Raw genomic sequence first — 23493 nt, 5'->3', positions numbered from 1 at the left:
CAACAAGATTGATTAGCATGAACAACTTTATTGATGGCCAATAATGAAGTCATACACTTGTCAATCACCAATGCTCGAGGGCGAATGTTGTTCATTCTATGGAACACAAGCCTTAGTGTCACTTGCAAAGCAATGCTTTCTTGAGATGTTCCTACATCATGTGTGCACAACATAAACCACAAGGGTAAACCAATTCCATTTTGATTTGGCAATACGGCTGCATAGAGTGGCATCCCAAAAACATTTGTTTTGAATGTGGAGTCTATTGCCCAAGCATTGTTTGTTGAGAAATCCAAGCACATGCCGAGCATCCAATCATCCTGAATAATGAGTATGAATGGACTTTCCATCTCATCGAAGGCATCCAGGTTGTAGGGTTGACAATAGAGAACTTTGTTTTTCTCTTTTAATTTTAGAGCCTCCTGGTACATTGAAGACCAGTCATCGCTTCCTAGCCTCCCTAAACAAAAGCAGTCAATTAAACTCAAGTCTTAAATGAATCTGACAGATAAACCCAGGCAAAATAATAAATAAACCCAGGCACTACCCCAAAATAAACCCAGGCACCATGACAGATAAGCCCATACAAACCTATGATTATCCCAGCAAGGAGACATTCAAGGCTTTATTTACCTTCGGATCAGAGCTGATATGCCATCATTTGAATTTCCTTTGGTATCATGAAGAATCTATGTGACACTTGCTCTATCGGCAATGCCATATTGAAGTGAAATAGCTCCTTGGAGACACTCATCTTTGCGACATGGCGACATGTTCCAACGTCAAACAAATCTTCCATGCATCGTTTCCTCACAGTAGGATGTACCGGCAAGTGATAAAGATCCTCACGTGATCCCGGCACATGACCTTTGTGCCCAACATGAACCCTTATCCTTACACTTTCCTTTATATCATAGACACGTTGAATGACGATAGTAAACGGGCATCCACACTTCTTTGATGTGCGCAGTCTTCGATGATCGTGGCCCTTTCTTCGTGCCTCCCCATTGCGATGACACACAAGTTGAATGAAGCCCCTCGACGATGATGATTGCCGCTCTACCAATCTAGCCTTGTGCTTGATGGCAATAGCGTTGATCACATTTTGAATATCATCCATCAGCGCTGTATGTTCCTCAACACCACCTTCATCCTTGCCGGGACTCTTTTGTCTGTCTTGTAAACCCGGGCAATTTTCTGTGGAAGTGGTGTCATGGCTCTCCAATTCCCCTAACCCGGGCAACGATGAACAAACACACAAGTCCAGAAACTCCTTCACATAAGCAAGTGGGATTCCATGCTGTCTAATACTTGTGCACCATGTACATGCAATGGATGCCATCGTTGCCCGCAAGCATAAATGGTCGTTTGAGTGGCATGACGGAAACAATGCTTTCCCAATCTTCTATACATGCAATCAACTTTCCATTCCCAATAACAAGACGCGAAGATCCACCTTGGTCAACCATTACGTGGAGTGAATCCCTCATTCTTGTCCATTTTTTCAAGTCTAGCACACCTCGCTTGTCATGGGCTTTAGGAGCACTTATGGTAATCGTTTGGCCACTTTCGATAGAAGCTATCATAAGCCCGTATGTTTGTCTATCAAAAGAAAAGTACCTAGTTGATGCAAAAGCAAATGGATCCAAACACCCACTTTGATGCTCTTCAAAGAACTCTTCCACCTCATCCATATCACTTGAGTTTCCATCCGAAGCGCCAACCGCCCCCCCCTCGGACTCATTCCAAGCACCATCAAGCTCCCCGAAGCTCTCATTGCCTTGTAGCTGCAAGAGCAACCCATTTAGATCCCACCCCCAAGGCCCCCCAACCGTTGCCTCTCCACTGGCGGAGGCGTGCATCTTCGTCAACACAAAACACCCACCTGCGCCCCCTGTTCAGAAGCCCGGGTTTACCCCCACCCCTACACCTGCTTTGTTGCATGACCTTCCCCAATTCAAATATGAAACTGGCCCGCCACGCCGCCACCCCACCTTGCATGAAGCAATCCCTTTCGACTCCCTAACTGACAATCATTGTCAGCGCACGGAAAGCCGCCCTGGCCACCCACCTGCCCCTTTATCCACGTGGCACCTCGTCGCTTGAGGCCACGTCACCCGCCCGGCGCCACGTCGTCCCGCCATTCGTCGCCCAGGTTTACCTCCTACCCCGAGCCCGGCCCCACCCCGCGGACGATCCAGATCGTCTCACCGATCGCGCCCGAGTTTCACGCTGGCGATCCCATGAACGGGCTTCTTAAATGTGCATGTGTATATAGTCCTGAGGTACCCCTAGTGCATGTGCTAATCGCTTATACGCCCTCTGTAATGTGCCAGACTTGCCCGTCCCGTGTGTGTGTGTGTGTGTGTGTGAGAGAGAGAGAGAGAGAGAGAGAGAGGATCGCTTGCTACAACTCTTTGAGAAATGGGCAACCAAGCACTCTAAGAACTACACCTCCCCCTCTGCATACACCTCCCCCTCTGTGCGAGAGAGAGAGAGAGAGAGAGAGAGAGAGAGAGAGGGCATATTGCAGCAGCTACTCAGTGCTTGCGTGAGAGACAGGAAGCTACTCACTGTGCATGAGAATGTGCGAGGAAGCAAGAGTCCATCAGTGCTAGGTCGTTCTCTCTTACAGCCCACCCATTGCAGGTTTTTCCATTCAACTCTCCTCATTCCTGTGCAGATATGACCATAGTCGATAGTGAGCTTGCTCTAATGGCAAAAGAGATCTGACAGTTGAAGTCGTCATGTCAATGCATGCCACAGTGACAACAATCTCAAAGGCATCTAGCTCTTCGCTGTTGATATTGTTGTATCTGACACTTTTGATGCTGGTATTTTACCAGCGATGCATATATCTCATGTATGTGAAGCGCAACGACATGGTCGCGTGTGGACGTTTTTTTGGGGTTGATGTTGTCTTATGTATGCTTCGCCTTGCAACAGAGTTTGTCTTTCAAGATCACATGGATACGTGCATGGAGTATCTCAGTATGCTATGCTCATGGACTCTTGCTGAAGAGGCATCCATTAGGTTGGCTCTTTCTTCCTTGCAAGTGTGTGACATCCATCGCGACCTTGCAAGGCGCCTCTCACTCCTGCAAGGGGTGCCTTGGGATGAACCCACCATTGCAGCCCGACGCATGCTGGTGAACCTGCTTCAAAGCTGTGAGCCTGCAATGAAAGGTCTTGATGAATCAAAGCCTATACCAAAAGCCAGTATCTGTATGGTGTGGAATGCACATTGGGATGTGATCAAGAGGACTAAGTCTTTAAAGATTTCAAAGTATTGGAGCAGAAAAGAAGAGCAGGCAAATGCAACATTGCTTATGCTTTTTGACAGATTACTGGAGTTAGGAACAGCTGATGCAGTAGTAAGACTCTTTGCTTGGGATGAAGGTGCATCCTGCCCACTGATAGGTTTATTTAATGATAACCTATTGTGCTTGAAACTGTTGTTCAAAGTGTAGGTCAATTGTGATACAATCTTGATCGCACAAAATTACCTTGGAATGCAATGATTTTTGAATATGCCCCACCATAGGTAGGATTAGGAAGTGGTGGGTGTACTTCCAAAATCATACCAGGTTCTTGACAAGCTTCTGCGTGGAAATTAGGATGTCCATTTACTTCTATGTTTGTGTCCAAGAAGGAGTGATACCTCTATTTGTGTTATTTATACTTTCTTTGGTAGTCAATTTGCATAAAAAACAATGTACTTGCTCTTGCTCAACCTCTGCCATACCCACTATGAGAGATGTAGCACATGCACAACATTTTAGCCATCACTCAAGTGTCTCCAAGAATCCCAAGCCGGTTGTTACTATTGTATAAATTTTGCAGCCACTGATTGCAGCCTCTTGCTCCTACCCACCATGTTCCTCCTGCACTCTTCCATTCCTATCCCTCTAATTTGTCACTTGCCTAATAATTTGGGCCGATGTAGCATCACTACCAACTGGAAGCTTTGCTTTTGCCATCTATTGCATCTATGGATGTGCCCCATGTTTTTACTTTCTCCGATGACAAAGTTACTACTCCATCATTTTATTGGTGGAGGCTCATCAAATTCTCAGAAGGGGAGTTTGTCAACGCAAGAAAATGATGTCGAATGACGACTCATGGTACTACCTACTTTTCACTACAGATCCATATTCAGGCAAGCCAACATAGGAGCAAATAAAGTAAAGTGGGGAAAAAGGGGTGGGTGGGTTGTTGGGGGGGGGGGGGGGGGTTGCATCGTCAGTTGCCATCATCTCCCAAGGGGATTTCCACATGCTAAGCTGCTCCCTCATCTTAGTGTGTTGTCACCTCTATCCCCATCATGCATTTCAACTCTGTCAATTTGGGCAAAGTTAGAAAATGAATCCCTCTATCCCACCTCTAGGATGAGAGAACAGGACTTTGCACATGTTCTAAATCACTTGACTTGATCTACATATAGACAAAGGCTAAAGGACAATGAGGCATGATTTTCAGATTGGTCCAACCTTTTCCTTTTGTGCATTATCATTGTTGGAGGCAATAGGAGTCCACTCATGTGATACAAAAATTACATCAAGTTCTTGATGAGTTTTTGCTCAAAATATCATCTCTTGGAATGCTGGCTCAGAAGGTCTATGCTATTTTTACCAAATGCAAAGGGAAGACCTTACACCAAATGCAATCACCTATGCTTGCACCTTGAAGACCTGAGAGCCACCACACATGCTTTGCAATGGTGAGTAGAAGCGATGGGACATGCCCATATTGGAAAGAGTGTGTTGGGGCTTGGCCTGAAAAAGCAAGTACCTAGCATAGAAGCCATAAAGAACTGTTGTATCTTGGTCCGTCAAGGAGCATGTGGAGGGTAGGAGGAGAGTAGCTACATCTTATGAGTTGTTAGATCTTTCCATAGAAACATTATATAGACTGCTACTTCAAAAGGAAAATTTACACTTGGTTAGAATGTGAAAATAGTTACATTGTATGATTTGTAAGCCCTTGCCATAAAGTAAGTAGCTAGAGTAGTAATTGATGCATGATGCATGTATGGAAGGGTTTCAAAAGCTCAAAAGAGAATCACATGAGTTTACATGTCATTATGGAATGAAAGAGAGAAAGTTCTTCATGATTGAGGTGTACCTTCTTCTTAACCGCAGCAACGCTCGGGTCACATACTAGTACCCAATAACGTTCTCTTGTGATTGTGGTTCAACTTGCAATATGAGAATTGTTGTTTGGGAATGCTCACATGTTGGGTTCTTGGCAAGCAATTTACCCATTTTTGGATGTTTTGGCCATCTTTCTAAAGGGGCGAAAATGTGAGCTACCCTTTTAAAAAAAGTCCTTGGCTACCATAAATCTATGCAATTTGATGAGCTAGGGTGCCCAATTAAACTCAATCCTGCTTGTGCTATTAAGAAGGTAATTGATAACTACGCCTCTTGTTTTAGTTTTTTTTTTCCCAAAAAGTCACAATGGTGAGTAGATTATATTATTATAACCAATAAATTACAAACTCTAGCCATGCTTGTGTCGAGCCATGGCATCTTCCAAGGATCCTAAATACATTTACCGCTAATAGGGGAGCCACCCTATGACAATGGACAAGCATGTGAGTCCTTCATTGCAGCGCTCATGGTCCTGTTCCATTCATCCGAGTTCATTTGTTTCCCAATGGAGAAGATTGATCCCCTGCTTTCTTGGATTATCTCATTGAACTTAGTGGTTTCCATTGTGTTCTCAAAGATTCAAGAGTTCCTTGCCTTCCAAATATGTTTGAAGTAACAAAATTTCACAATTTGCATCGTAATGTGTATTACTTGGCTCTTGAGCACCTTTCCTCCCAAGAATATATCATTTTTGAAGAATCCTATTTTCCACGTCTTTTGAACCCATTTGCAAATCTTCCCTGCTAGCTAGGGTAGGTTGTTGGGCACTCCTTGAAAAGATGAGGGAGGTCTTCAGTAGCGGTTCTACATTGCAAGCATTTATCATGACCAATTCTCCTAGTCAGGATCTTCATCCCAATTTGGCATGGCTCCCGATAAAACCTTCTATAAGTAAACCTTCATCCCCTATGGCCATTGTGGGTGCCAGATGTTCTTCATGTCTCCCATATTGACTCTAACCAGTGCTTTCCCCACTGCTTGTTAAGCGGGGAGAACTAATCCTGTGAGGCTATAAGGGTGAGGTAGGCAGAGGACCATATACATGTGGTACTCATTTGGTAGTGATGTGTGTGAAAACACTTAGGAAGGCCGGGGCATTTGTTTTCCTCACTATGAGAGGTTTTTTTCCCCATGCATTGTATATATGCCCACATTCTAGGGCTAACCCATCTTTCATTTGTGCACTAAGCAATTCCACTCTCTATTGTGTGCCTTAAGCTTCTTCCTCTTCTCTAAGCTGTGTGTGTTTTCCTCCAACCCTTTTTCCAAATTGGTATCAGAGCACGTTGCGTCCTCCTAAGCTTAGTCACTGGAATTGCTAGCACATGCCTGCTCATTTTCTTAGATTTTGATAAGCTTGGTGAGCATCTGCTCAGAATTTCCATTCAAGCTCATTTCAGCCTCCGTTTTACATAAGGTAGTACTGTGCATGCAGTTCCTTCCTATTTGTGAAGGATTTTTGTCAGTGCCTTTTTTTGCATGATAGGTCTCTTACAATTTTCTTCGGGTTGTGCTACATAGCATGTGTTGGTCTTGCTTTGTTTATCCTCTTTTTGTGCAGTTTTAATCTAACTTGCAAGCACTCACCTGATTCCAATGCTTCTATTGGCAACACCTCTGTTGGGATTTCTGGTGAAAAGGGCAAAAAGAAGATGCATTGCCATTATTGTAAAGCTAATGATCACTTGATCAAGAAGTGTCCAAAATTGAAGGCAAAGATGCTAAGAAGAAAGAGGTTTGTTCCACTATAAGTGCAACAATTTTAAAATCTTCTGTGAAAGGAGATTGTGATGCTAATGTAGATGCATAATGGGCTTTTACCTGTAGAGTGCACTTGTGATCCTTTTTGTCCATGATGCATGTATGTCAATTGATTGCAGATTCACATGTGTGGTGATTTGATAGTGGTGCTACAAAGCACATTACCTCTCATTGTGACTTGTTTACCTCTCTCAAGGATGCTCCTCATGGGAATACAGTCACTTGTGCCAACAATGCCTCTTATCCAATCAAGGGAGTTGGAAAGATTGTGTTAATTGCTACGAATGGTAGTTCTTTCACACTTGTTGATGTACTTTATGCTAGACTTGGTTTTGTTGTGAAACTTTTGAATGATAGATGTACAAATCATGATCTCAGTTTTGGTGATGAAATTGTTGCATATGGAAATTTTTGCTGTGGGTTGTATAAGATCACTTTGTATGAAAAGTGTGGGTAGAATTTTACAAATGCAATTGTGGATTCAAAGGCTGTTTTAGATGCAAAACTTTGGCATGCACGTTTTGTGGGCATCGGAATTTTGCCAGTTTGTTGTGTTTTTTGCAAAAAATTGATATGGTTGTTTCTTTGCTGCCTCTTGAAGCACCTATGAAGCATGTTTGTGAAGGCTGTATTTTGGGGTAAGATGTAACATTCAAAGTTTCCAAAGTATGTCTTAGTAAGGGAAACATGCAGGTTGCAGTTTGTGCACAATGATGTTTGTGGGCCCATGCAAACTCCATCTTTGGGCAATTACTTCAATACTTTGTGACTTTCATTGATGATTACTCCATGCATGCATGGGTGTATTTGTTTAAAGCTAAGTCCAAAGTGTTTATGTGCTTCAAGACATTTTTGGCTATGACTAAAAATGTCTCTAAATGTACTATGGACACCCTCCATTCAGATCGAGTGGGGGAGTATATGTCTGATGAGTTTAATGCATTTCTGGCCAGTAGCGCGATAAAACACCAATGTATAGTGCCATATACACCTCATCAAAATGTTGTTGCTAAAAGGAAGAACATGTCTCTTATGGAGATGGCACGATGCATGGTCAAGAGTCAATCTTTCCCACATTTGTTATGGCTTGAGGCCATCATGTGTGCTACTTATGTACTCAGCAAGTGTCCTACAAAATCTTTGTAGTCTATGACTCCATATGAAGCATGGCATTATAGAAAGCCATCTATTGATCACATGTGCATTTTTGGTTGTTTAGCTTATGCTTTGGTGCCACAAATGCAACACAAGAAATTAAATGCAATTTTTGTTGGTTACAAAAGTGAAAGCAAAGGTTACATGTTGTGCCATCCACAAACAAAGCATATCTTGGTTTCACAAGATGTTGTGTTTGTGGAGGATTGTATTCAGCCTTTGTTGTCATGTACTAAAGACTGTGTAAGATCACACGATATTTATGAAAGTTTGTTGCCTTGTTGTAGTGGTGGAAATTTGAATGTAAATTCAAATGATCCGTAGCCTATGAGGTTTCAAAAAATGCTACGGATCAGTCTATTTTCAATGCATATGTACGTTGTGAGCGGGATGAAAACACACACAGCGCCTCTATAACGACCCGTCACACACTCTTGGGAAGATACACACACACACTATGGGGCACCACTCGGCTTAGACAACACACCTGGCCGAGACAGGGAACACACCTCTGGAGTGAGAGGAGAGAGACTATCCACTTGCCCACTCCACACAGACACACACACACACACACACACACCCACCCAAAAAACTCAGCTCAAAAGAGGAGAATTTCTGATGTTTAGATACAATTGAGCTTGGGCCAACACCAATGGGGCAAATAGCTCACACAATATGGGTAAAAGAAGCCAGATACAATCACAAACTAGAGCAGAAACTTCGCTCATAGGAGGAACTTACACAGAAAAACAGCAGGAAAAGAGTGAGGAATTTGGCAAAATGGACAGCGCCATCGCGTCCGGAACGGCCCAAAACCCCAGTCTACAATGTCAAAGTGCTCAAATCCGACCTCGGATGAGCAGTTTACGGCCAAAACAGGCTCCAAAATGGGCAAAAAACACACCTGCGGCTGTTCCTCCTCTCTTCTCCACGTTTTTTCTGGTCTTCTCTCAGTTTTTTCAGTTCCCACACTTAGCTTTATTAGTTGGGCACCCTTGGCCTTTTAGATGACCTCAAACGGACCCCGAACAGGCCAAAAACTGACCTCGCAGTGCATAGTTGTCACCTTTTTGCATCATTCGCACATCTGGCACTCAGCTTTTTTCCAATAATGCACCTCGCCACCACGTGAAGTGGCCCCAAAAAAAGGTCCTCATGATGACCTTTCTGCATAATTCTCACAAGCAAACACCCACGTTGTGTCCGTCCTCATCTGCGTGCAAATATTGACCTCGTTCGCCCTCCTGACGCCACTAGATGCCATCTGACGCACCTGCTGACCTCACGTCGTCGGCCCGCGGATAGCTTCCTCGAGAAGTTTTACGCGCTACCAACTCCTCCTTATTGTAGAAAAACACAATGGTACTAGTAACGATGAAAATCGATGCACTATGTACATGGTGTCCTACCTGTACACATGTGGGCCCCACGTAACCACCTGGCTCTGGAAAATGGGCAATACTTTATTTGATGCACCATGCATGGGTATGTACATATGCGCAATCCCTTGCTCCAAAAAACTCCTGACATAATTTGCCCATCCCCTAGCCTGCTAGATCATTCATGATCAGCAGCAGCAAAGAGAGATATGAGACTCGCCGCATCACAAGTCTCCTCATCCCTCACCAACATTTCTTGCTCCACCGACAACTCATCTTGCTCCACCATCATCAATCTAGCATGATACAATTTAAGACGCAATCCATTTACCCTTGACTTATGTAGAACACCATCCAGGTTAGCCAGCTGATATGTGCCATTTGGAAAACACTCTACTACCTTGAAAGGGCCTTCCCACTTAATTTGAAACTTCTTTTGGAAGGTGTTGTCCAGCTTACTGTTGTAGCGCAAAACCAAGTCATGTTGCTTGATACCCTTACTTTTGACCTTTTCATTTATCTTTGTCAAAGCCTTATCCTGCATCTGCCCATAATGCTCCAAAGCGCTCATCCTATCCAACTGGACCTCTTGTAACTGCAAGAGCCTCTCTTTGAATGCATCACTAGGCGGCCCAAGCAACTTCTCTAACATCTTGACCGCAGGCAACTCTACCTCCACAGGCAATAGTGCTTCCTTTCCATACACCAAATGAAATGGAGTAAACCCTGTACCTGTCTTCACCGAAGTACGGTAAGCCCATAATGCACTAGGCAATTCCAAATCCCAATTCTTTCCTTGGTGCTCTGTCACTTTCGAAAGAATCTGTACCAACTCACCATTGAATCTTTCATTCAAGCCATTACACTGCGGGTAATAAGGAGTGGTATGCTGGTGCCTAATCTTCATCTTTGCACATAAAAAATCTAGCAGTTTAGCTCTAAAGCCAGGCCCCTTATCTGAAAGTAACTCCAGTGGCACCCCAAACTTGCAACATATTTCATCATACACAAATTTTGCCACATCCTTTGCAGTGATTTGTTTTACTGCTATAGCCTCTGCCCATCTAGAGAGATAGTCCACTGCCGTCAAGATATAGCTTTTGCCCCTGCTTGTGATAGGTAACGGGCCTATTGCATCAATCCCCCACTTTTCAAACACATCAAACGCCATAATGGTTTTTCGTAGCTCTGGCTTCAACACTCTCTTCCCAAATGCTTGACACCTATTGCAAGACCTACACCAATGGTGAACATCCTTGTGCAAACTAGGCCATACATACCCCTCTTGCAAAATCTTATGCAAGGTGATCTTTAGAGCAAAATGGCCACCACATGCGCCTTCGTGATTCTCTTCCAACACTCTGTAAAGCTCCTCCCGCCAAGGTACACGTCTCAACACGAGATCAGCCCCTTTCATGTATAAGACATCACCAATCAATTTGTACCTATATGCTCTACGCACAAAGCCATACTTCTTAGACTTCTGAATCTCCTTTGGAATGATTCCTGTTAGCAAAAACTCCTCTTCTTGAGCCAAACTTTCCCGGCCATGATAAAGAGGTAAAGTGGTCCTCAACACAAATAGCTCCCCAATCACGCCTTGAGCTGCTTCATGTGCCTCTCCATTTAGAGCACGTTCAATGTGTCTGATACTCCATGCTTCAAACTTTTTTAACAGGCCTTTAATTCTGAAGCACATTTCCTTCAATGAGGTGTTCTTGCTCTTCCACACACCCAACACTTGCTTCACCACTAACAAGGCATCACCTTTTATGCTCAACCTTCGAACCCCATGCTTCAAACAAATGTGTAATCCGGCTTCCAATGTAGCATATTCAGCCTCATTGTTACTGTGCGCATCCAATTTGAACCCTCTCTTGCATACTAGCTTCCCCTCTGGATCATAAAGTGCTATACCCCCTGAAGCTGCATCATGGCTCTTTCTGTATGAACCATCAAAGAACAACACATGTGCATTGCTGATCTGTGGCACTTCTTCAACTACCTTTCTCACCACCTCTTCCTTAACAATAAGGGGATTCTCCTTGTAGGTCAACAAATCAGCTAGGGTAGCCCTTGTACTATCTTCCACTAGAAAAGAGAACTCAAACTCTTGCAGCTCAATTACCCATTTCTTCACCACATTTGACATGTTAATACCATTAATTAACTGTGGCAAAAAGGCATAACTCGTCAAGAAAACAAAAGGCCGTGGTAGCAAGTAATGACGAAATCGTCGACAAGCAAATATTACACTAGCCATCACTAGCTCTACTTCCGATAACTTTCTCTCCGCTACCAACTTCACTCGGCTTGCACAATACACTGGCCTCATATAATGGCTGCCCTTCCCCTTTTGCAATAGCATGGCTCCAATGGCATCATCCCCCACTGATGGATTTACATAAAAAACTTTCTCCCAATCAGGAGCCTGCATGGCTGACAACCCCCCTAACACCTCTTTCACCTCTTGAAACACTTCTTCACACTTGTCATCCCATTGCAATGGATCATGCTTTGCCACTTGCTGTAATGGATAAAGAAGCTGCGAAGACAATGGAATAAACCGTGCCATGTACTTCACTTTGTGTATAAAGGTTGCCAATTGCTTCGTACTCATAGGTGATGGAAGAAGAATAATAGACTTCACCTTATCTGGATCAGCCTCAATGCCATTTTCTGACACCATATGGCCCAATAACTTCACCCTTGGCTGTGCTAGATGACATTTCTTTGGATTTAGTTGTCCTCCACATTCATCATATCGAGCCAATACCATCTGCAACTTCTCATGATGCTCAGCCCTACTGCTATAGACACAAAAGTCGTCCATAAAAGCCTTAACACAACTACCAATGAATGGTTCCAGCACCCAATTTGCTCTTTCTTGATAGAAAGATGGTCCATTTGACAACCCAAACGGCAACACTGTGTAGCAATAGCAGCCCCATGGCGTAATAAAAGTTGTCTTTGTGCGGTCTTTAAGAGCAATCTTCAATTGAAAATAGCCTGAAAAACCATCACACACACTGTACCTCTCATAACCTGCCACTGAATCCAAGATCTGATCGATGAATGGAAGAGGATATGGGTTCTTCTTAGTGGCTGCGTTTAAGGGCTTAAAATCTACACAAATCCTCCACTTCCCATCCTTCTTTGGACTGACTACTACTGGACTCACCCATTCTGTGGTCTCCACAGGGACTATGAACCCTGCCTTCAATAACTTGTCCACCTCTTCCCGCAAGGCTTCCATTTGCTCTTGACCCATCCTTCTTAGCCTTTGCCGCACTGGCTTAGAACCTTCTTTCAGCTCTATGTGCATCTCTTCGCCCTTGAACCCTCTGATCTCTTCATATGAAGTAATGAACAAATCAGGAAAACTAGCCAGCATATGCAAAAATATATCCTTCTCCATAGCTGAGAGGTCTCCACTAATCATTTGCGTCATTAATTCCTGCTTTTTTGACAACTCAACCTTGGTTTGCATCAGCCCTTCAATCACTTCATAAGGTCCTTCACTTTCATCTTCAACTTCATTCGCAAATGCGACTAAACCAATCTCCTGGATTTCTTTGTCCATCAAAAGAAATGCAACATCAACATCCTCATCACTGCTGGTAGTGCTATCACTGTCCTCATCTGTCACCGTGGAAGAGTCTTCATCACTAGACTCATCCTCATCTTCATAAAGCTCCTCTAATCGTTTCCTTGTGTCCATATTATAAAGCTTCTTGGTACCTGTCTTTCCATAGAGGCTAATTGTACCATGTCGCCAATCTTGAACAGCTCCCACTGCACGTAACCATGGTCTGCCCAGTATAATAGGATATGCTCCCAACCCTGCTGGCATCACATGAAAATCAACCACTGCCTTTGCATCATATGCCTCCACTTCTAAGCTCTTTACAACACCCAAGCATTTTACTTTTTGATGGTTTGCCAATCTGATCCGAAAACCTGACACCCCAGCCACTGTGAGACCCATCTTCTCAACGCATGAGTGTGTTATGACGCATATTTGGGCTCCGCCATCCACATAACCTTGTCCCAAATTTTTCCTTTTATGCCACACATCTACTATTGGACAAATGTCTGGTAGCTCGTCCATTGCCAACACCTTCACTGAACCTCTCTCTGGCTCTTTCTCCATTGGGTTAACCATCCTCTTCCACTGTCGCTTTAGCTTAGGCACCATCTCTATAAGCTGCCCAAAAGTAACATCTGCCTTCCTGCTCGTCAGATCCTCCTTCAAGTCATAGCTTAATTGCCCATCCCCTAGTGGAAAATCTGAAACATGAAACTTTCGACGAGCTCTCCTTTTCCTCTTGGCCTTGACATCCTCGCCTTCATGGCTCTTTCCTTTCTTCTTACTAGGACCTGGGGCACTTCTTCCTTCCTTATCCTCTGTGGTCCTCTTCCCAATAGGCATCACTAATGTATCCTCTAGCTTTGATGCCTTCTCCAAGGTGATTACACTTAGCACTTTTGTCTTTCCCTTTTCCTCCTGGGTCAGTCCACTGGTTCCTTCGTCTCCCTTAATTTCGATGCCATAATCATTTGATCTAGTTAGCACCTGTCTTGGCAATGGATACATGTCTCCCCCCATCCTTGGTGGCTTATCACATTGCGGGCTGATGTGACCCAACTCTCCACAATTATAACATGTGGGCGTCTGCCTCCAAAACCTACTATTACTTTGTCCAGCACCATTCCTAGGTCTTTCTTCACCTCCTGGCTGATTTGCAAACCGCCCTCGACCTCGATTATTTCCCACTTGACCTAGCATGTTTAGGCTGAGATTCTTCATCAGATCAACCACTTGCCTCATGTCTTGCCTTAGGCCATCATCTTGCACTGCTGTAGTGACCACTGCTGGCATAACCTGAGTAGTAACAGGAACCACTGGTTGATGATGAACCCCTGACATGCGCCCTTGTAAAGACTCTATAGGCTGAAATTCAGACCTCATTGGCAAAGACTCCACCCCTAACTGGCTCATTTTCCTCAGCTTCCACTCTTTGTTCCTTGCTACCTCTAGTGCATCTTCATATGTCCTAGGCTTCTTTAGCTCCACTCTCCAACGTATATTCTCCCAAAGACCAGCCAAGAACCTGTCCTTCTTCATCATGTCAGGCGGGGGTACCTGTGGTGCTAAAGCCTTGCACATTCGCTCCCATGCCAATGAAAACTTACGTATGTATGCATCTACTGGCTCACCTTCCTTTTGCACCAAAGCCTGTACTTCTTGCCACACTTTGTCAGGGTCTTCTATCTTCACAAACTCCACTTCCAATCCATGCCTTAGATTGTCCCAACTCAATCTTATAGGTGGATCAGCCATACGCAACTCCTCTTCAAATGCTTTGGACCAAGCTCGTGCATCACTCTTCAAACAAATTTGGAGAAGGCGTAACATTTGCGTAGGGTCATGAATCTGGTTGCTAATGCAGGCAACCTCCATCTTTTCCAGAAAGTCCTCCACATCTTCATCACTTCTTCCATGAAACTCCGGATAAGAGAAAGCCATGGCTAGAGAACCCCTTCAAACACACGTGCAAGAACCCAAAACTTTTCACTACCCAATCCCCAGAAACTTCAATGGAGCTCAACTTTAGATGAGAACAAACACATGCACATCAAATGAGTTTTCATAGTTGATCATCGGAATGACAACAGGCAAAGGACATTCCAGGATCTCTCTCAATCTTCTTGGCCCAAACATAAAGACTATGCGCTGCTGGAAAAAGATCTTCCTGGACACATGAACATTAATCTGAATTCTTTGAGTTAAATGAAAAGGAGTGAACTGAGGGCCGTTTTGATCATCCATTAAAGCCAACCATGAAGCTCCCAAGAAGGCACACCTGACTCAACCTCTGATTTTGCCAAAATTTCAGCAGCATAACAGCATAAATGGCTCAAAATACCAAAAAACCAGCCATCATAACTTGGGAAAATTTCGACAGAGTTTCCCCAGAAGTAGAGCAGTAGGAACCCAAAATATAGACTGTCTATGTATGCATAAACTGTCAACAATAGAACCCAAGCATCAAGTAGGACTCACTAGTACATAGCCTATGGCGAGGTCACGAAAAGGGTGCTCCAGCTACCTGTATCACCGAAAGGATCTCCACATTTGAGAATCCCCCAGCTCAATAAAAACCTCACGCTATCGACCCTCACACGAAAGCTAATGCAAATCGCGTATAGTCAAGTCTCAGAAATGACTATCTTCCAAACCAAATCTCAGAAATGGCTGGGACTGCCAAATAAAACCACATATGGCTCCACAAAGGCGTACAATGGCAGTTTCCACAAGTAACGTACAATCCAACAGACAATGCGCTCAAATAGGCGCCAAGTGATGCATTCCCACAACAACTGCAGCAAGTGACATCACTGTACTCCAGCTACCTGTACCTGTGTGAATCACCTGTACCTGTCCCTGTTCCTGTAACCTGTAACCTGTAACCTGTAATCTGTAATCCATAATCCCGAAGCTCGAAGCTCGAAGCAGAAGGTACTCGAAGAAGATCCTCCGTGGGGGCGCCAAAAGAATGTGAGCGGGATGAAAACACACACAGCGCCTCTATAACGACCCGTCACACACTCTTGGGAAGATACACACACACACTATGGGGCACCACTCGGCTTAGACAACACACCTGGCCGAGACAGGGAACACACCTCTGGAGTGAGAGGAGAGAGACTATCCACTTGCCCACTCCACACAGACACACACACACACACACACACACACACACACCCAAAAAACTCAGCTCAAAAGAGGAGAATTTCTGATGTTTAGATACAATTGAGCTTGGGCCAACACCAATGGGGCAAATAGCTCACACAATATGGGTAAAAGAAGCCAGATACAATCACAAACTAGAGCAGAAACTTCGCTCATAGGAGGAACTTACACAGAAAAACAGCAGGAAAAGAGTGAGGAATTTGGCAAAATGGACAGCGCCATCGCGTCCGGAACGGCCCAAAACCCCAGTCTACAATGTCAAAGTGCTCAAATCCGACCTCGGATGAGCAGTTTACGGCCAAAACAGGCTCCAAAATGGGCAAAAAACACACCTGCGGCTGTTCCTCCTCTCTTCTCCACGTTTTTTCTGGTCTTCTCTCAGTTTTTTCAGTTCCCACACTTAGCTTTATTAGTTGGGCACCCTTGGCCTTTTAGATGACCTCAAACGGACCCCGAACAGGCCAAAAACTGACCTCGCAGTGCATAGTTGTCACCTTTTTGCATCATTCGCACATCTGGCACTCAGCTTTTTTCCAATAATGCACCTCGCCACCACGTGAAGTGGCCCCAAAAAAAGGTCCTCATGATGACCTTTCTGCATAATTCTCACAAGCAAACACCCACGTTGTGTCCGTCCTCATCTGCGTGCAAATATTGACCTCGTTCGCCCTCCTGACGCCACTAGATGCCATCTGACGCACCTGCTGACCTCACGTCGTCGGCCCGCGGATAGCTTCCTCGAGAAGTTTTACGCGCTACCAACTCCTCCTTATTGTAGAAAAACACAATGGTACTAGTAACGATGAAAATCGATGCACTATGTACATGGTGTCCTACCTGTACACATGTGGGCCCCACGTAACCACCTGGCTCTGGAAAATGGGCAATACTTTATTTGATGCACCATGCATGGGTATGTACATATGCGCAATCCCTTGCTCCAAAAAACTCCTGACAACGTGATGTACTTGATGTGGAAAGGGTTAAGAATAAGTAGGCTGGAGGTATGCCACAATGGCTAGTGCATACTTTGTGTGGCAATAAATTGGATATACCTTTCTCTAGTCGTACTCATTCAGGTTCTCTCCATGCATCTTATGCATTATATTGTTATGCTTTGATTGTTTCTAGCTTATGTGATGTTGTAGAGGAACTCTGTCTTTTGATAAAGCACATAATTTTGAAAATTGGATGGCTATCATGCGATCAAAATATGATGCACTTATAGAGAATGACACATGGAATATATGTGATTTTCCTTCTCACAAAAAGGCCATTGGTACAAAGTGGGTTTACAAGTTGAGATGCAAGCCGGATGGTGAGATTGATTGCTATAAGGCTTGACTTGTTGCAAAAGGCTATGCACAACAAAAAGTTAGAGATTATAAAGAGGATTTTTCTCCCACTTGTCGTATGACTATTGCTCCTTTTCTATGTGCATTGGCAGCTCATTTTGGATGGGATGTACATCAATCAGACATTGTTAATGCTTTCTTGAATGGTGACATATTTGAGGTGTTGGGGTATAGGCGTCTGTGCCTTGCCCGGCCGCCCAGAGTCTGGGCGCCCACTGACTTGTATACCTTATACATAGCATAAGTGTATAGGGGTCTGCTCACTCTTTGAGTCTCCCCACCCACATTGAGTGTGTCTCTCCTTCTCTCTCTCTCACTCTCCGTCTGTGGTGCTCCCCGATCCCCTTCAATTGGTATCAGAGCTATGGTGACCATGGAGAGCACGACGGCTTTGAGAGCTTCGAGACGATAGCTCGCTCGCTCTCGATGGTGGAGTTCGATCGCGGAGTTTCACGGAGAGCGATTTTAGCTTGAGGAGCATTGTCTTTGGAGCTTAGGAGCTTGGTGTGGTCAAGCTTGGTCGAGGAGGCGGTTGCGGCTTCCTTGGTGAGAGGAGCTTTTGAGCTCAGTGGAGCTCGTTAGAGAAGTGCTCGGCGGAGGAGAGCTTGACATTCGAGTGCTTGGATGCTGTTGTGGCAGAGCTCTTGTGTTGGAGATTGCATTGAGAGGACATTGCATCACGCAGAGTGGAGCAGGAGCAGGTTCAAGACTGTGTGCAGCTCGTTTTTGCCATTTTCGGGCTCTAAAACGCAGTTTTTTGCGTAGCTCCGTCATACAGAGTCAGATCTACATGATCCAGGAGTCTAGGTCAGGGTTTTGGCACACTCTGGACGCGATGGTGATGTATATTTACTGAAATTATGCTTTGAATTACAGCAGGTACAGCAGCAGGTTTATTTGTGCACTTTCGGGTCCCAAAAACACTGTTTTTGGTATATCTCACACACATGGAGTATTTTCTGCAGCAACCAACAAATTCATAGGTGTACACAGGTTTTTGGATATGCATTTGTCCAGAGAGCCACTCATGTGAGAGTGAGCTATGTTGCCATGGTCTTGGCGGTTTATGTATGCCATATATGGATTTGTGTATTTGTTTATGGCTGAGATTATTTGAGATTTGGCTCAATTTATAGAAGAAACTCTGTTTTTATCCAGGTTCTCGCCATAGCTTCTACGTATCCGTAGGTTGCTCTTTGACAGTTTAGTGGTCGAGTTTACTCCCACTTTGACAAGTGATTTTCAGTCATCATTTGGTTGGAGTTTGGAGTCACTTGTGTGCCGTATTTCGCATTGCGCATAGCGACAGATCTTGCAAGGTTTTGCGAAATGTTGCTATAGTTATCTGGCAGACATTTGGTCATCGATTGAAAGGTATTTTGGCAGCAATCATCACTCACATGTATGTCATTTGAGGTGCCCTTGAGTGGTACTCCGGCAAGAGCGGGTATGCTCATATGTATGACTTTGTGAGGTGATTCCGGTCGAGTTTATTCCCGGATTGGCCATTGTGGCATATATTATTGTCTCTTTGAGGTTTACTGTTGAGATTTTGCTCCAGTTACAAAGGAGACTCTGCCAAAATTTTGTCAGATATTTATGCGGATTCGAGTCATATTGGCTTGTGATTTTGTGCAAGGTTTTGCACGGTTATTGGTGCAACTTTGCATCAGATTTAACAGCCATATTTGCAGACTTTTGTTGATGTGATACGAGCCAGTTTAGGGCTGATTTGGTTGACATTTTCTACTCATTGTTGGTTGCTCTTTTGCGAGCATTATGGCTGATTTTTCATTGGACTTCCAGCGTTATGGTCTGACACAGTTTGATGGTGCAGATTTTGTTGCTTGGAAGGAGCATATGCTTGTTGCATTGGCGGATTTGGGGCAGGATAAACCCTTGCGTGGTTTATCGGCGAAGCCCAAGTCTATGCGTGATGATGATTGGCAGGATCTTGATGAGTTAGCCATGTCTACGATTCGTTTGCATCTGGTTGAGTCTGTTGACTGGCAGGTCTCGAGGGAGACTACAACTCATGCTTTATGGCAGAGTTTACATGCTATGTACGCGACATCCATGTCTACAGGGGAGTCTAGTCCCACTTCTATGTCCATGGGAGAGATTGGTCCCACACGCAAGTCTCGACGGCATAGAGACTTGACATGTTGGCATTGTGGACATAGAGGGCACATTAGGCCTCGATGTTTCAGGCGTTTGAGACAACGGAGGCGACAGATGCGTGATGCAGATTTGGGCATGACAGATGCTAGTGAGATCAGTACGGTGGTTACTGAGTATGCTTGTGACGGCGATGTCACATTTACATCTATCTTGTCTTCAGACGACCTTATGTCTACGGATTGCATATCAGATTGCACATTGTCTTCACATTGGTTACTAGATTCAGATGCTACTTTCCATGTCACATCTCATCGTGAGTGGTTTAGCACGTTTTCTAGTGGGAGACTTGGTTGTGTGCACATGGCTGATGGTGCTGTGTATGACATTGAGGGTACAGGAGACGTATGTTTGTTCTTGCCCAGTGGTATGAGATTTACCCTGCGTCATGTGCGTTATGTGCCAGATCTGAGACGGGATTTGATCTCAGTCAGACAGTTACGGGATAGTGGATGTCAGATTTCGCTACGAGAGCAAGATTTTGTGATGCATTTGGGTTCGCTAGTGATTGCGAGAGGTGCCAGGAGTGGTACAGGTTACCCATTGCATGTGGATTACGCGAGAGACGGTGTTGTCTCTGTGATCGTGTAGACAAGTAGACAGCGAGAGAGCAGGCGTGTCTCTTTTGCTTATGGGTTGCAGGATGCTTTGCATGGAGTGCAGAGTAGTGAGCTCGTTGTGCACACAGTTGGGGCACGACTTGAGCAGTCACACAGAGAGGTGACAGAGTCAGACATGCATGCTTTGCTAGTGACTGAGCAAAGTAGAGAGTTAGTTGTGCGAGATACTTCTATGCAGGATAGACAGGTAGAGCGGTCTTGCTCTAGTGAGTCACGACAGGAGGACGTTGTCCAAGAGTCTATGCATACAGAGTTAGAGCATGAGAGCTCTAGTGAGTCACAGCAGATTGAGTGGTCATGTTTGCAGTGGATGATTGCAGAGGAGACTGAGATGTCAGCGATTATGCAGTCATTCCTTTCTATGCTCGACAGTGAGCATGGGGATATAGTTGTGCAGGATATGTCTTCCAGCAGACACCTAGAGCAGCTCGTTTGCTCTGAGGTTGCACGATAGGTTGATGCGTCTTTTACGGACAGTCAGGAGATGCATGTGGCTGACACGCCTTGTTAGTCAGAGATGCCTATTTCCAGGGATATATATGTTGATGCATGCTCCGTAGAGCTAGCAGGGCCCGCTAGCATTGCATCGACATTCGGTGGTCTCATGTATGAGATGCTGATCTTGAGACCGAATATCGCAGCTGCAGTGGGAGCATTTGCAGTTGGGGTTGTCAATCGTTTGTTGACTGATGACGACATAGTGCACGAGGGAGATATGCAGGTATTGCGTACATACTTGCAGTACGTGTGCGGTACGTCTGGTGGTGTATGGACTTACACGGGAGCAGGACAACCGGATGCACACGATCACAGCCAGCCAGTGGGCATCGGTTGAGAGTGGTTTTCTCTCACCTTTTGTAGTCTTTAGACTAGGTTCTCTTGCTTAAAGGCACAATCGCCTTTAAGTGGGAGGTTGTTGGGGTATAGGCGTCTGTGCCTTGCCCGGCCGCCCAGAGTCTGGGCGCCCACTGACTTGTATACCTTATACATAGCATAAGTGTATAGGGGTCTACTCACTCTTTGAGTCTCCCCACCCACATTGAGTGTGTCTCTCCTTCTATCTCTCTCACTCTCCGTCTGTGGTGCTCCCCGATCCCCTTCATGAGGAAGTTTATGTAACACAACCTCGTGGTTTTGTCAAGAAAGGACAAGAGAATAAAGTGTGCAAATGTAAGAAAGCTTTGTATGGGTTGAAGCAGTCTCCTTGTTTGGTATGAGAAAGCTTTTGTAACAATCCTACAGAAATCACTTTGTATGTAAAGCGTGAGGGTGATGTACTTCTCATTGTTGTTCTATATGTGGATAATTTGTTAATCACTGGTTCGAATGAGACACATATTTTTGAATTTAAGCTTATTTGAATGCTAATTTTAAGATGAAAGATCTGGGGATGTTTAATCATTACTTGACTTGAGGATTGCAAGCCTATTTCCACTCCCATGGAAACAGGTGTGAAGTTGAGTCTTCATGATGTTGGTTATTCTACCGATTTCACTCTTTACTAGACTGCTATTGGATGCCTTAAAATGTATGCAATACAAGGACAATAATACAATATGCAATCTCATAGGTAAATAGATTTATGCATAGCCCAAGCTCTAAGAATTGGCAAGTTGTCAAGTGGATCTCTTGCTACTTGAGTGGCACTTTACATCTCTGGTTGTTTTATCCAAAGGTGGATCATTGCCGCTAAATTTACATGATTTTTCAAACTCAAATTGGGCTTGTTATGACACGCTAGGGTCCATGATTGGTTTTTGTTTCATGCTTGATAGTTCATTATATCATGGTTGAGCAAGAAAAAGCCTATTGTGGCCACTTCTAGTTATGAGCTGAGTATAGGGCAATCTTCAAAGCTACGATTGAGTGTGTATGGCTCTGACGCCTTATGACTGATTTGGGTGTTGGACAGAACATTGCCATCATAATCTACACTGGGAGCTAGAGCGCATTGTCAATTGCGAGGAACCCAATTTTCCATGCTCACACAAAGCACATTCAAGTGCATTACCACTATGTCAAAGAGAGACTCTTAGCATGACAGATCAGCTTGGCACATACTTGAGATTTTTTCACAAAGGCATTGCCTTGTTAGAAGTTCAAATCTTTCTGCAAAGCTTTGGGCTTAATCCCCTTTGTGGATTGATCATGCACTCAGAGCATGGCACTTCCCTATACACTATGTGTCAGCTCTTGTTCACCGCATCACTCCTAGGGGGGATTTATTACCATATACATGTGGTAATGATGTGTGTGAACATACTTAGGACGGTCATGGCATTGTCCCCTCACTAGGAGTTTTTTTCCCTCGTGCATTGATTATACGCCCATCATTGTAGGGCTAACTCATCTCTCATTTGTGCACTAAGCAATAATACTCTCTATTGTGTGCCCTGAGCTTCTTCGTCTTCTCCAAGCTGTGTGTGTTTCCTTGCAACTCTATTTCCAACATGAGGCAAAGGAGGTTCCAAAGGAAGAGAAGAAGGCAAACGAGCCTATTGCCCCCAGTAAGAGCTCAATAAAAACACAAACATATGGCAAAGAGGAGAAAAAGAAGGAGACAAAGAAGAACTAGAGAAGGACATCAAAAGAACCAAAGCCCAAGAAGAAAGAAGATAAGCAGAAGAAAAAAACAAAAGAGCCAGAACCCAAGGAGGAAGAGAAGCAGTAGAAGACAACAAAAGAGACGGAGCCCAAGGAGGAAAAAAAAGAAAGAAGAAGAGCCAAAAAAACCAAGAAAGTGCCCATGAAAACATAGGAGGCCAGCACAAAAAAGAGTCCTAGGACTCAAACAAACCTCCCAAAAACATTTTATGGACCAAACTTTTGTAAATAGCAAGCAATTTGTAAATAGTGCATATTCTCTCCTTGAGAGAATTTTGTAAATAGTACATATTCTCTCCTTGAGAATATATATATATATTTTTTGTGAAGATCAAACCTTACATCCCTTGTAAATTCTACAACTCTCACTGGCTCCATCTTTGATGTAGCTCTCAATATAAACTTTCAATTTCTACTATAATTGTGGTAGCCCTTGCAATCTATCTCTACAAGTTTTCTAGGTCCAATTGTGTTGACAATAGCATGTCAAGGGCCAAGGCATAATTCATGCCATCTTCTAACCATGGGGGG

General features: G+C 44.2%; 1 protein-coding gene and 1 pseudogene across 1 annotated transcript; one reads left to right on the top strand and one right to left on the bottom strand.

Annotated features, from left to right (window-relative positions):
• Window positions 1-845: 845 nt before the first annotated feature.
• Window positions 846-1862, bottom strand: LOC147449235 (uncharacterized; annotated as a pseudogene).
• A 466-nt stretch (window positions 1863-2328) lies between these two features.
• Window positions 2329-3981, top strand: LOC147449234 (uncharacterized). Its single transcript, XM_086522580.1, has one exon. The coding sequence runs from the start codon at window positions 2748-2750 to the stop codon at window positions 3468-3470; it is 723 nt and encodes a 240-aa protein (XP_086378706.1). The 5' UTR covers window positions 2329-2747; the 3' UTR covers window positions 3471-3981.
• Window positions 3982-23493: the final 19512 nt, after the last annotated feature.

Source organism: Adiantum capillus-veneris, chromosome 10, assembly GCF_014529385.1.
Source record: "Adiantum capillus-veneris isolate H3 chromosome 10, ASM1452938v2, whole genome shotgun sequence".
NCBI classification, from domain to species: Eukaryota; Viridiplantae; Streptophyta; class Polypodiopsida; order Polypodiales; family Pteridaceae; genus Adiantum; species Adiantum capillus-veneris.
This window is presented reverse-complemented; position numbering and strand designations above follow the sequence as displayed.